Source organism: Gouania willdenowi, chromosome 11, assembly GCF_900634775.1.
Source record: "Gouania willdenowi chromosome 11, fGouWil2.1, whole genome shotgun sequence".
Lineage (NCBI taxonomy): Eukaryota > Metazoa > Chordata > Actinopteri > Blenniiformes > Gobiesocidae > Gouania > Gouania willdenowi.
The window spans coordinates 86,474-100,341 of NC_041054.1; the positions used below are offsets into that span (position 1 = coordinate 86,474).

The 13,868-nt window shown below is 37.8% G+C and overlaps 2 protein-coding genes across 2 annotated transcripts; both read right to left on the reverse strand.

Moving 5' to 3' along the window:
- Positions 1–516: 516 nt before the first annotated feature.
- LOC114471813 (C-type lectin domain family 4 member M-like) lies at positions 517–5,172 on the reverse strand. The gene is made up of 6 exons (XM_028460745.1): positions 4,939–5,172; positions 4,493–4,621; positions 2,166–2,435; positions 1,856–2,040; positions 1,371–1,486; positions 517–793 (listed from the first exon to the last, which is right to left on the reverse strand). Exons 1-6 carry the CDS (start codon positions 5,048–5,050, stop codon positions 613–615), a joined length of 993 nt encoding a protein of 330 aa, XP_028316546.1. The 5' UTR covers positions 5,051–5,172; the 3' UTR covers positions 517–612.
- A 1,309-nt stretch (positions 5,173–6,481) lies between these two features.
- On the reverse strand, positions 6,482–9,501 carry LOC114471824 (pro-opiomelanocortin-like). The gene is made up of 3 exons (XM_028460760.1): positions 9,421–9,501; positions 8,268–8,395; positions 6,482–7,140 (listed from the first exon to the last, which is right to left on the reverse strand). The coding sequence occupies exons 2-3, from the start codon at positions 8,382–8,384 to the stop codon at positions 6,610–6,612; spliced, it is 648 nt and encodes a 215-aa protein (XP_028316561.1). The 5' UTR covers positions 8,385–8,395; positions 9,421–9,501; the 3' UTR covers positions 6,482–6,609.
- Between the last annotated feature and the right edge of the window lie 4,367 nt (positions 9,502–13,868).

Sequence of the window (13,868 nt, forward strand, 5' to 3'; positions counted from 1 at the left end):
ATTAGCAATGCAGCTGATGTAGTTTGCTGCCACCTGACGTACAAAATCAGTACTGCACCATAACTCACCATTGAAAGAATATAGTTTCTAATTTACAGATAAGCATACATTTCTCCTGTAATGTAATATCTAATCTATAATATCTATCTGTCTCATTTGTTGCCACAAATTCGTATTTTGTGTCTATATGTAATGTCTGGGCTCTGTAGTTAACAGCAGCAGAGAGAATACGAAGCAAACATTCAAGTATAAAACATTTTATTTACACATGTAACTTTCACATTCAGTCCCAGCTTGTATTTTATGAGCCCGAAGAAGAAAAGATCAGCGTTGAAGGTCCAACACAGTAAAGATTAAAACAGTGAAACAGATCATCCCTGATTTCTAACCCTTAATCATTAAAAATCATGTAGATTTTAAAGGCACAGGCACATTTTCTAGATGAAGATGTAAGCTTTCAGTGCATGTTATAGTGCAAACATAATAATAATAATAATGATAATAATAAGAGCTGTGAGAGATTTGGATCAAAATTAATTCATGCAAATTTTACGAAAGCCTTTTTGTGAGGTTTTTTTTTTTGTTTTTTTGTTTTTTTTTTAGGACGGTGTCTCAGTGAGGGATGGCCGTACTGACTCCGAGGCCCATTTCCTTCTCACAGATAAATCTCCAGTACATGGAGCAGGGAGCGTCGTACCAGCTGCGAATGGCCACGCGCTCCAGAACGCGAGTTTTCACGATGTAGCCGCAGTCCTCGTCAATGTGGTTGTTGGGCTCGCCTTCTTCCCAGAACCTGTCAGAAAAACATAAATCAAAAATCTGTGGATTTCCATAAGATTTGTATCACATAGCATGATAAGAACAGGTTTGTAAGTTCATGGGATCCCAAATGGTGTCCTCTGCTATAAACTAATGATGCATCACCAGATTTTAATCATACTATAACTGTATATAAAATGGTGAGTGTCCATTAGAATCACATAAAAAGGACGGAGAAGAGTTGAGTCATGACCTCGTGAGCAAAGTTTTAAAAAAGAACGAGGGAAAAAAGGACGAAAAGAGAGAAGAAAAGAGGAAAGAGCTGAGATTTATCTGAACAAACAACAGGAAGAGAAATGAAATACTTCTTAGAAAATATGATGAGTTGCAAAAAGCCCGGAAAGGTTCGCGCATATGGAAAAAAACAGGAAGTCACAGAAACATGAAGAACTTATTAAAGGGGAAGTGAAACAAAAAATTGACAAATGGATATATTTTGAATAGATGATAACAAAGCATTAAAGTCCAGTTGTTAGTTTTGTGTTTTATTGATAATCAGACCAATGTGAGCCACATGGTTCACACAGTGCAGAGATACATGGTACACCTACCCTCCAACCAGAGGTGAGCCATCCACCCACTTCCACTGGTCCTCTGTGTGCTCGTCAGTGATCCCAAACCAGAAGGCGTTCCAGTGTCCTCTAGGAAGGAGATCCCACACAAACTTCTGAGATGTGAGAGAGTGTGTTTGATATCCATCAAAAGTTGTTTATTTAACACGGTTTGTGTGATCTAACAAGTACAACTCTACTGGTTCATATTCGTTCTGTACGTCTCTAACAAGTACAACTCTACTGGTTCATATTGGTTCTGTACGTCTCTAACAAGTTCAACTCTACTGGTTCATATTGGTTCTGTACGTCTCTAACAAGTTCAACTCTACTGGTTCATATTGGTTCTGTACGTCTCTAACGAGAACAACTCTGTTGGTTCATATTGGTTCTGTACGTCTCTAACGAGAACAACTCTACTGGTTCATATTGGTTCTGTACGTCTCTAACAAGTACAACTCTACTGGTTCATATTGGTTCTGTACCTGTTCCTCAGCCGTGTGGATCATGGCCAGGTACGCTCCCTTGCTCTCGCAGTAAGACTTGCTCTCGGGCCAGTCCCTGGTGTTCCTGGATACAAAGTAGCAGCTGCTGTTGAAGAGATGCCAGTCGACGGGACACACGATGGGGGCCGAGGTGGACTTCTGTGTGGGTTTGATCACCACAGGGGCTGAAGCACAAACGCATCAAATCTACTCAAGTTGTGCAGAGATTTTAAAGCTTTTACATGTATTTAATATTTAATATAGGCCGAGCAGTCCAAAGTGATCATCTGGACAGCGTGGAGCCGTTTACCTTTGGTGGAAGAGAGTTTGGCCAGAAGCTCCTCTTTGTCTTTCTGCAGCTCGTCTCTCTTCTTCTGCAGCTCGTCTTTGTCTTTCTGCAGCTCGTCTCTCTTCTTCTGCAGCTCGTCTTTGTCTTTCTGCAGCTCGTCTCTCTTCTTCTGCAGCTGTTTGTTCTCCTGCTGCAGTTTGTTGATGGACTCCATCAGTGCGGTCATGTTCGCATCGAGCTTCTGACTCGATGCACTCGCTTCGTCGACACTGGCTTGGGCTTTATTTTTATCTGTGGAAGACATGTGTTGTGGCACTTTAGGTGAATGAGCTGGAGTCAAACTTTAGGGTTGCTGGTCAGATGCTGACTCGGGTTTGGGAAACAGAGATTTGGAGGTAAACCAGCTTTCAGTGTGTGTGTCTCAGTGAATTTGCTGTTGTTCACTTTTCAGACACACCCAACAGCAGGGAGTAGCTCATAATCAGGGAATCTTCTACAGACTTACATGACGAGAATGTCTGGAACAGAGGTTTTTAAAATGAGGGTCAGGACCCAAAAGTTGGTCTAAAGCAGTTTTTAGTGGGTCATACAAAATCTTATATTGTGCTTTCATTTCTTGCTTTTGTACGATTAAAACTAGAAAATATTTTTTCTCCAGCTCAACTTTAACATAATATACTTTAATATTTTATCATTAATATTAACCATTGTAAAAGTACTTTTCTAGGCATTTTTTTCCTTTGAAATGCTCCTGGGTGGTTCAACTTTTTGAAGTCGGTGCAATAAAAACAGCTGCAAGAAAGATAAACAACAAAATACAAAAGAACCACAAAATAACCTTAACAGAATGACACAAAATTACTTAAAAAGATGTTTTTAAAAATTATCCAAAAATGAAACATAAAAAAATTGCTCAATATGACACAAAAAGACAATTACAAGATGAAAAATTACATAAAAAGGCACAAATAGACCCAGATAAATTGATCTCATTGCGATTTCAAGCAAACATTACCTGTTTTATATTTCATAATAAACTACAAAGGGATGTTTTGGGGTCCCATAATTGAGAACTACAATCTAGAACATCCAGAACTGCAGATATATCTGCCCACCGATATTATCGGCCCACCAATTTGCAATAAAAGGTAACATTGAACGTCGGTATCGGGTTTCCCACTCATTTTTAAAAACTGATTTGTGCTGCTCTGCCTCGAGTGCTTTGTGACCAAACTTACTTTGTTTGTGGTGTTTCACTGTTAAAATTATATCGCTCTCCTTTTCCACCCTCTCCTCATTTCCTGTCAAAACCGGACGTCCCTGAACATATCCTGCGTGGAGCCTCATTCCTTCTACAAATGTGTTGTTAACCTTCATTGTATGAGCTAAAGCAATGTTGGTTAGAGTTTTTAGTATGTATACAGTGTTTCAGTCATTTTACGCAGTAATTTATACTTGCTAAGCTAAGCTAACCGCTAACTCGCTATCTTTAATAGGAATGCAAAGATATTTCCTAAATCGTCTAAAAATTGATGCAAATAAAAGGGGATTTAAATGGATCCTGCACAGTATGTGCTTCAATACTCTGATTAAACAATAGGGGGTGCTGGGACTGTTTTAGTGACGCTTGTTTTGACGTCACGGTCTCTGGTTCAGCCGCACACTCGAAATAAACAGATCATTTCTGATCATTTCATCCTCCATTTCCGGTCATTTCTAAATTTATGGGAACATTATTGTGTGATATATCATTTCAAAGGTAATTCATTGAAGATTACGATTATGCCTCTCACAATTCCATTAGGGGCCTGGGGACCCCCCTTTTTTCGGCAATTTCCAGTAAAGTCGTTTTCTCATTTATTTGTGAGTCAAATATTGCGACAGTTGGTGATACTGAATTATTGACACATACCAATATATGAATGGGGCCCCTTACTCCATATGTGCCATGGGGGCACCAGGGAGCCCCGGGGGGCCCATTTTTAATGCTCGTTGAATCGGGCTGTAATTTGACATATTTGATATTCTATGAGCGGATGTCTAGAGCCTCTCAGAGATCTTTTTTAACTTTGTAGAACCGAGTCATTTGACTGAATTATCAGGAACGTGGTACGTGCTATTCAGCGCGGGGACATTCTGCGGGCCCGGCCATAGTTCATCAGAACTTGTTCTTAAAGTGTGGGTGCATGAGACGCACGGGGGGGGGACTCTCCTCGTGTGCATGGACGTGAGTAGTATCTGGTTGAAACGAGTTCAGGCTTAAACAGACATCGGCTTCATATCCTTCCACCCCTAATTATTACAAACCCATAAATGATCTTTTATAATATATTCAGTTGTGTACTCACAGTGAGCAGACACAGATATGATGGAGATCAGCAGGATGACACACAGTGCAGCTAAACAGATGCTGATGAGGCGGTACAGCCCCAGTCTGCTGCTTTTAGGGTCCACTCTGACCGGGGATGTCCTGTGACCTGAAGGAAAACACAAGGAAGGCCAGTGTTTCCTCTGTATTAGTCATTTTATCATGAAATACATTTAAAACATCCTCAAACATTTCTGGGATTAATTCTCCTGCAGGGGAGCATCAGAGGAATCTGAGCTCTGTTCAGACTTGTAAAAGTCAAACTAATCACTAAACACAGTGTGTGAACCTATGGTGTTATGTAACAGTAAAAAATGAAGAGTTGTTTAATAATTCATACACAAGCCCAGAAATAATGAACTTAATAATAAGATAAGTAAAGTGAGTGAATAGGTGATAAAGTGTAATGAGATGAAATGTTGTTACCTGTGTGTCCAACATCTGGTCTGGGGTTCATCTCGTCATAGTTAGCCATGTCGTCATCGATCAGTTTGGAGTACATCCCCTCACAGGGAGCAGAACCACCGGTGGTCGACATTCGTCCAGATACAGATTAAACAGACTCAGAGTCAACTGTGTCTAACTACAGCTGTGTGTGTGTGTGTGTGTGTGTGTGTGTGGGTGTGGGTGTGGGTGTGTGTGTGTGTGTGTGTGTGTGTGTGTGTGTGTGTGTGTGTGTGTGTGTGTGTGTGGTGTGTGTGTTGCGTGTGCGTGTGCGTGTGTGGTGTGTGTGTGTGTGTGTGTGTGTGTGTGTGTGTGTGTGTGCGTGTGTGCGTGTGTGTGTGTGTGTGTGTGTGTGTGTGTGGGTGTGGGTGTGTTCAGCCACCTCTGTTATAAACAGACCCAGCCTCCACGCCGTGCTGACATCCTGTCAACACTTTCAAAGTAAAAGTATAGCATTTGTGTGAGCATGTTCAGCACTTATAAACCCTTTCCACCACTTTTTCACCTAATGTCACATATGTTGACCCATTATTGTCACTTTTAACCTCTTTTCACCATCATTTCTTACTTATTTTTGCTAGTTAACCCAGGTCACGATTTGTCATGCCTATTATTTGTCAGTTTAAACTAATTGTTTATACTTTTTTCTGCCGCTTTTAAGCCAATGTTGACACTTTTGAACCATTTTACCACTTTTTCGGTCTGTTTTTATCCACTCTAATTTGCAACTTTTAACCAATTTTTCTGGTTTTTAAAATCCCATTTCACCACCTTTTCCACCATATTTCCAACCCATTTTATTTCTGATTTTCTGATTGTCGTTACAACCTCTGATTAGAATGAAACCTCTAAACTCTAGTGCATCTCCATCTACAGCTAGAAACGGCAACTGGATGTAAATATAGAGCAGCTTTATTGACTTCCCTTCATTTTTCTCTTATTATTACTGATTGACTCCTAAAGACGCCACTTTTTTTGGTTTATTCACATAATTCATTTTTTTCAGAGTTTATTACGTAGAGTTTTGTGAGTGGAGAGTTTTTATTCACATTTTACCACAAAGGATGAGAAGTTTTTACTAGATATTGGCGATTGTAACTATTTTGGGTATGGGATTAAAAAAAAAAGACAATGACCCTCATAAGTTTTGCTTGCAAACATCTTTATGATTTCAGGTCATTTACAGTTATACAATTCAGTCATTTACATAAATAGAAATATAAAACACGTTTTTCCTCTTCTTTTCCTTCCTTAACTTTATTTTTGTCAGTGGACGATTGTAGATGAAAGATTTGCTAATAGTAAATAAAAGCCACACTATGGATGAGGAGTGAGCTGTAAACTGTTTCAGTGACAAGGCTCCCTCTAGTGGCCGTGAGAAAAATAACGCATGTCATTTAACGAACTAACAGAAAATGAACTGGTTTCCAACAGTGGGATTTGACTCCTAATCTTGACTTTTCTAAGATGCTGACAGCAACACATCATGATGTTTCTCAGGACGCTAGCTTCAAATGAGGAATAATTTAGTTTGAAGGTGTCAGAGTTTATTATAAGAACAGTATATTTTGTGCTAACAGGGTGTTTAAGGTCAGATTTAAAGGAAAACTCAGAACAGAAGGCTTTGAATAACGGGTGAGAACTTCTTGACGATCACTGCTCCCTCTTCTCCTCCTGTCCATCTTTATTGATGACGTTCTTGAAGAGCGTGAGCAGTGGCCTCTGGCTCCTCTCATCCCAGCTCTTCATGAAGCCCCCGTAGCGTTTGCTAGCCGGCGGGCCACTCCAGCGGAAGTGCTTCATCTTGTACGTGGCGTCTTTTTTCTCCTGGAAGTCGGTCGGAATTGGCGCCGACTCTTCCTCTGCTTCTTTGGGCTTGTCCTCCATCTCTCCGATGATGCCAAGGAGCTCCCGTCTTCGCATCTCTCCGGGGAAAACCTCGGCCGATTCCTCCTCCACATCGTTGGAGGTGTAGATTTTAATCGGGCGACGTTTCTTTCCGACGGGCTTCCCCCAGCGGAAGTGCTCCATGGAGTAGGAGCGTTTGGCCTGAGGCGAGGGGGAGGAGTAGGAGGCTATGGTTAGGTCAGGGAGGAGGCCTGAGAGTGGAGGAGGTTGAAGGTGGGCTTCGCCGGGAATGAGGGGCATCTCATTGGGGAGGGAACGACAGAGCTGGATACACTCCTTAAAGACAGAGATAGAAAACACATTCATTGGGACACTGGTGACGCTCAGTGTTTTGGAAATATGGAGTTTCTTCTGGATCATTCCATGTCCTATCAACAAATGGTCCATGCACTTCGGTCTCAAAGAATTCTGAAATTTGTGCCAATTGTTCCGTTATTTTTCAATATTCACACTAGAAATGTTTAGTTTGATGAATACTTTTTTAGATATGGAAGATTTAGTGATGGTGGGGGGGGGGGTATGTGTCCATGTTCATCTTCCAATATCTCAGAAACTCCATCACATATAAAGGTAAATATGGTATAGTAATAAGCTCCACCTACTCTCTGCTATACATCCTATCTGGTGGACATGTCAGCTCCTCTAAATAGTCAGTGTGTGTTTGGGTCTTACTGCTACTTAGCATATGTCTCAGCTCCCTGTAATGTGATCAGCATAGAGCTATGAACATAGACTGTTCACATCACTAATGATTAGTCACAGATATGCATTGGTTCTAGACTCACACTCTCTGGAAATATGAACAAAATACTTTTATTTACTATTTTCATTGGTCCATAACTGCATGTGGGAATGGAAGAAAAAATGTGATCTCTGTTTTAATTTATAGTATAAATAATACTCTTTATTGGGATATAAAACATTTTTTCTTCTTGTGACTTTTTATTTTGGACCTAAACTTTGTTATTTATTGAAAAAAATAAAACATATTGAAAATCCTTTACATGAGTCCATTGTAACTTTAATCTGTGTCTTATAATCATTTGTTGTTTATTAGTTTTTCACTAGTAACATAAAAAATATAAAAAACAATTGCATCAGAAAAACATTTATTTTTGAAATATTGGAAACTTAAAAATGAAGAAAAATAATGACGCACAAAAATGGACACACTAAATTGTGTTAATCCGATCAAACTAAAAATGTACAGTGTGCCAAATGAATAATCACAGAACAATTGGTTAGAATTTCAGAATATCTAGAGACTGAAGTGAGTGATCATTAACTATGATTATAAGCCGTTTACACGTGTATTTTTGATGTTTAGACTATTCTAATATGAGAAACATCTACTATCACTAGTGTGATCAACACTAAAAGTGAAAAAATGTGTGTTTTTTTACCAGCATGCTGCTCTCAGAGTCAACCTGTTGACAGCTCGGATGCTCCCAGCACTGGCTGACAGCGCCTCTGACCACGCCCACCAGCGTCGCCGCCACCAACACCCACAGAGGACACATCCCCTCGTTTTCTACAGAGTCATAGCCACAATCAGCATCACATAATCATCACTCAGAGAACTGAGTGAACATTAAAAATGAAAAAAACAAACATGAATTCACTTTACATGGTCAATATTAGATCAATAATAAATGTGCTGCTGCACCAAAAGGAATAAAATGCATTATATGTATATATATATATCAATTTACAGAGGAAAATTATATGTGAACATCTAAAAACAACATTTGAAACAATCACATTGTAGCAAGCAAGCAATATACAAAAAGCAAATTAATCCGTTAATATATTTTAACAATGATTTCTAAGGAAATGTTTTTTATAATAAACTGGGAAAAAATATATCATTTTTTTTTCAATCTGTTGCTTTAAAAAACAGCCTTTTATTTCACAACAGATTAAATTAAGAATAATGTCATTGGCACGCGTACATTTAACAATATAATTAAGAGATTAAACATTAAACGTCATATATTTATTAATTTTTATCGACAACAGAAAAACTCAAACGTAGCAGAATGTGTTTCATGTTTTCTTTCCTAATTACATAAAATGTCTAACAATAACAACATTGTTGGATTAGTTACTTTAATTATTTTATTATTTTAATAAAAATATTTCTTCGCTTTATTTCTTTTTTTTGTCCTTTTACACCATAAAAAAAGTATCATTTTACAGTATTAAGATATGAACTATTATTAGCTTGCTTTATAAATAATTACTAAAATTGTATTTTACATAATTACTTAAATTAGTTTTTTTTAAATCATGGCCTTAATAAAAAACAAAAAAAAAACAAAAAATAATTGTTTAAAAAAAACTTGTTTCTCTAAATATTTATAATTGTCGAATTTAAAAGGCTTGATTTCAAAATGGCATATTGCTATATTCATCTTCAACTTAGTTTCATATAAAGTAAGATTAATATATATATTTTTAGAATTGTTGAATTGTGATTTTTCCGTCTCTCCTTCAGGTTTTCATGTTGGTATGAACAGTAATTATTATAAAAAGCTGAAATGATGATCAACTCACCACCTGTCCTGTCCTGTCCTGTACGTCTCAGTGTCTCCGCTGATCGGCCTCAGTGTCAGACTGAGATGATGATGATGATGGTGATGATGATGATGAGCTACTTGACCCTTGGGCTTTATACTCTACCAGCCAAGGACACGCGCACACAGAAGCACACGGCAATGACGTTGTGTCCCTCCCCATTCATGTTCGTAAACATGCTCTGCTCTCCGTGGAAATGGATTATCAATTAAATGTCATCTACGTCTTCATCATCATCATCATCATCGTTATCATCTCCATCTGAGTCAAAGTGACAAACTTTCCAGGAAAACTTACAAGTAACTCCACTGCATGAATAAAACTGTAATTTTCAATCCCTCGTTTAAACATTTCTAATAATTACATGATTTTTAAACTGTGATGTATCCACTCACACATGCAGCTACGCCTCATTTATTGATTAGATTTTAAAAAGGTACAATGTGATGAAGGGAGCTGATAAAAGCAAAGCTTATCAAGTTCAGTCCGTCTTACATTATCTATAAAAACATACTTCATTTATAAAACCATACAATCATTGATAATACAATTCACTTGAATATAAATGAGCCTTAAATACAAACTATTGAAATAAAATCCTTCTAAAAAGAACGATAAAATCTCCAGTTTTCTGCAGCTGATCTACAAAGTTTGTTTAGAGTTGCTTTTAAATTGTTTTAATTCAGTGACGTCTGATCTGAAACGTGTTTAGTTTTGCCAAGTATTCCAACACTTTTGGAAACTCTGGTGAGCAAATATTTGATGTAGGTTTCCAGCCGAGCTTCTGATCAATAAAAACACCTTCACTAAAGGTTTAGAGGTATTAAAACGTGTCTAATAAGCCCTACAAACCACAGGGAATCAGGAGTGCGCGGCTGCTGTGCGCCACAATGCGCCCTCAATCCATTTAGTGCGTTTCCCTCTGATGAATAGTAGGCGGAGCTCACAATGGGAGCAAAAAATGGGAGGGGGGAATTAATTCAGGGGAAGTAAATTTTCCGTACAGTATATAAATGTAGCACGGCCCACAACCAGGGGGTAACTGTCAAAGTGATGACAGAAGTGATATTTGTGAGGAGACGAGGCTGGGAAGAGGAAAGACGACCATGGGAACACATTTTCAGACCTCAAGTTATTATATTTGGGATGAATTAATTCACAGTTTTCTACTTCGTGGCTCACTCTCAAACACACGCACGCTCATCAGCCACGCACGTGCACACACGTTTCCCCACTGAGGAATGAATAAATAATCTATCTATCTATCTATCTATCTATCTATCTATCTATCTATCTATCTATTTGCTGGAATTCATCCATTTCTTTTTATTAGTTTCCTCTACTAATTCCTCCAATTCTGCTGCTTCAAATTTAGTTTTTCACTTCCGCACACTCAGCTCTCCTTCACGCTCCATGTTCAACATAACACGTACAAAACGCTTATTTAAATAGGGTGGTCTGCACCACTTCTGCACGTGCACCAATCATTGCTGCAATCTTAGTGAATTCCTCGCAGCAGGTGAGAGGCAACTAGTTCACCACCCTTTATTTCAGATATTAGTGAATCATTCACTCTTTCAATTAACCCTTTTTCAATTGTTAATCATCACTCTTCCCATTACTGGTCAATTTCCGTTTATGAACTTGGTTTTGTTCAGATTTAATGATCATTTGTTTTCATGAAACCAACACTTTAGTTTCTGCCATTCATTTTTGACCCATCAGTAAATCTCCTCCTTAGCAGAAAATATTTGTCTCATCTGCAAAAACCACCATTTTATAAATATTTGACACTTTCCATAAATAATTTATGTATAGGATAAATAGTTTGGGTACCAAGATCGACCCCTGTGGAACACCACAGGTAATGCTTGAGCACATTGATGTACTTTAACACCGTACCGTTCCATTTTTTTCAGCAATATCCCATGGTCTATCATGTCAAAGGATATTTTTGGTATTTTGTGATTAATAATGACTGCAGTCATGTGATATAAGGCACGGGAAAAGTGTAAATTCTTGCGAATATATTGTAGAGATTAATTGAATTTGTATATATGAAGAGACCAATGTATCTACAACAATAACTAATGTTTTCACTGTCAGTTTTACTTCTGAATTGGACACTTGAGTCTTCTCTCTGTGTGGAGTTTGCATGTTCTCCCCATGCTTGTGTAAGAACACAACAGTGTAACCACATTTTAATGACAGCAAAATTTGTATTGAATTGTTTTAACCCCCTGTTTTGTTTTTCACACTTCTCCAGGCTTTTGTTTTGAAAAACCACAAAGGACGAGTTTAAACACATTGTGTAACTTATTAAAATAACTTTAGTTTTCACACTAAATGCACACAAACGTTTCTATTTTCCTATTCGTCTACAAGCTTCAGTGTCGGCTAAAAATGAGAAAAAAGCAAAGGTCTTGCGGGTGCAGCAGGTGTTGTAAATGTCAGCCGGTGTATTGGTCAGATTAACACCTGAGCGATAGGGTGTCATGGTGGAAAGAGGGGGATCAAAGGTTCACCCAAAGCAGCAGCGTGACGAACAGATAAAGCTGTTCAACACTCCTCAGACAAATCATTTAACATCAACATTATTAAACAATATAACAATAAACTAATTAAAAAAAGGCAGAGGGTGAGGTTGTAGGTTTGAATCTCTTTAAATGAAAACATTCGTAAGGAGGAAATAAAAGGTTCCACAGTGGAACAGTTCAGGGTGGAGCTTAACAGGATCCGGTAACTGGAGCCCAAATATTGGTTTACACCTCAAATTGACGGCTTATCACTTTTATTTTGTAATCCGTGACGTTTTTACAGATAATTAAAGAGACGTGGTGTGACGTCTGGAATACAGGTGACACTCCAAAAATTACAATATTGTGCAAAAGTTTCATTATTTCAGTAATTCAAACTAAAAGGTGAAACTATTATATTATATTGACTTATTACATCCACAGTGAGATATTTCATGCCTTTATATGTTATTATTTTGATGATTATGGATTTTGCATAATATTCCCATCTGTGGTACGTTCTACCACAGCATCATTTAAAACAAACACTGTTTGTTTTAAATGAATCTTTGCATTATTTGTTTCTACAATGATGAATTGAAGCAGTTTTTCCATATTTACATTTGTCCACATATTAGAGCTCATCACAAATGTATGTAGCTATAAATGTTTTATATTTCTGTTGCTTATTATTTGCTACATTATCACAACTTCATTAAAGGTTTCCCTCAAGGTGTAGATTTAATTTGTAATGAATCATTTTCCCACATTTAAAGGGGACAAAAGTTAGGGCTAATTACAAACATTCCATTTTAGCAAAGGATGCTGAAAGTCAATCTAAAATGTTTTTAGACAGAAGAGTCACTGAAAAGTCTTTACTCGGAGGTTTTTCCTTCTTTTTGTGTCTCTAATGGAACAAATGGAGCAGACAGAAGAAGGTAGAAGGTAAACATAAAGCCATTAGGGAGCTGCCATGGCCTTGTATCCCACTCAGTCCATTACAAACAGACAAACACACACAATGCTCAGGTAGAGGAAAGGAAAGAGAAATAATGGCATTGAGGAGCTCGACTCTTGACATCGTGTCAGAGCTCAGAGCACTTTGTTCACTAACGTCTGCAGGTCAACTCTGGTCCGTAGTTTGTGAACTTTATTTATCTTCATCTCATTGAAATGTCGCATCTACATTTTTGGATACAATGTCTCCTGAGCTTGGGTTGGGTTTTTTTCTGGGTTGTCCAGGTCCCTCCCACGATCCAAAAACATGCACGTTACTCTTCAAAACTGAACATAAAGGTGAACGGGTTAAAAATGACCAAAGAAGGTGGAAAAGGTGATGAAACGGGATTTTAAAAAACACAGAAGTTGGTTAAAAATTGCAAATGACAGGGGTTCAAGTGTCAATATTGGCTTGAAAGTGGCAGAAAAAAAGTAGGAACAATTAGATTAAATAATGGGCATGACAAATCACAAATGTGGTTAAATTGGCCAAAAAAAGGCATGAAATATAGCGAAAAAAGGCATGAAATATGGCGAAAAAAGGTTAAAAGTGAAAACAATGTGTCAAAATATGCAACATTAGGTGGGAAAAGTGGTGGAAAGGGTTTATAAGTGCTGAAAATGTCTTGAAAATTGAAAAAAATTGCAGAAAAGGCATTGAAATTCAAGAGAGAAGTGTCATAAATGGAGTAACGTAACAAAAATGAATTAAAAGGAGGAAAAATATGGCAAGAAAAAGTGAAAAAGTGAAAAATAAAATAAAGCATGGCAAGTTTGGTGTAGTTGCAGAAAAAGGGGAAAAATAAGCAAAAGTGGACTCAAATTGTTAAAAAAAAAAATGTATATTATTCATTTTTTGAAGACATGTGGTGACCACCTCCCAAATTGGATATTGTCTGTAACTTCATTACT

Coding starts and splice junctions, on each gene's coding strand:
- LOC114471813 (XM_028460745.1), bottom strand. CDS start 5,050: ATGTCGACCACCGGTGGTTCTGCTCCCTGTGAGGGGATGTACTCCAAA. Junction 2,041..2,165: donor CAAACTCTCTTCCACCAAAG/GTAAACGGCTCC, acceptor TTTGTGCTTCAG/CCCCTGTGGTGATCAAACCC. Junction 794..1,370: donor GGCTCACCTCTGGTTGGAGG/GTAGGTGTACCA, acceptor TTTTTCTGACAG/GTTCTGGGAAGAAGGCGAGC.
- LOC114471824 (XM_028460760.1), bottom strand. CDS start 8,384: ATGTGTCCTCTGTGGGTGTTGGTGGCGGCGACGCTGGTGGGCGTGGTC. Junction 7,141..8,267: donor ACTCTGAGAGCAGCATGCTG/GTAAAAAAACAC, acceptor TCTGTCTTTAAG/GAGTGTATCCAGCTCTGTCG.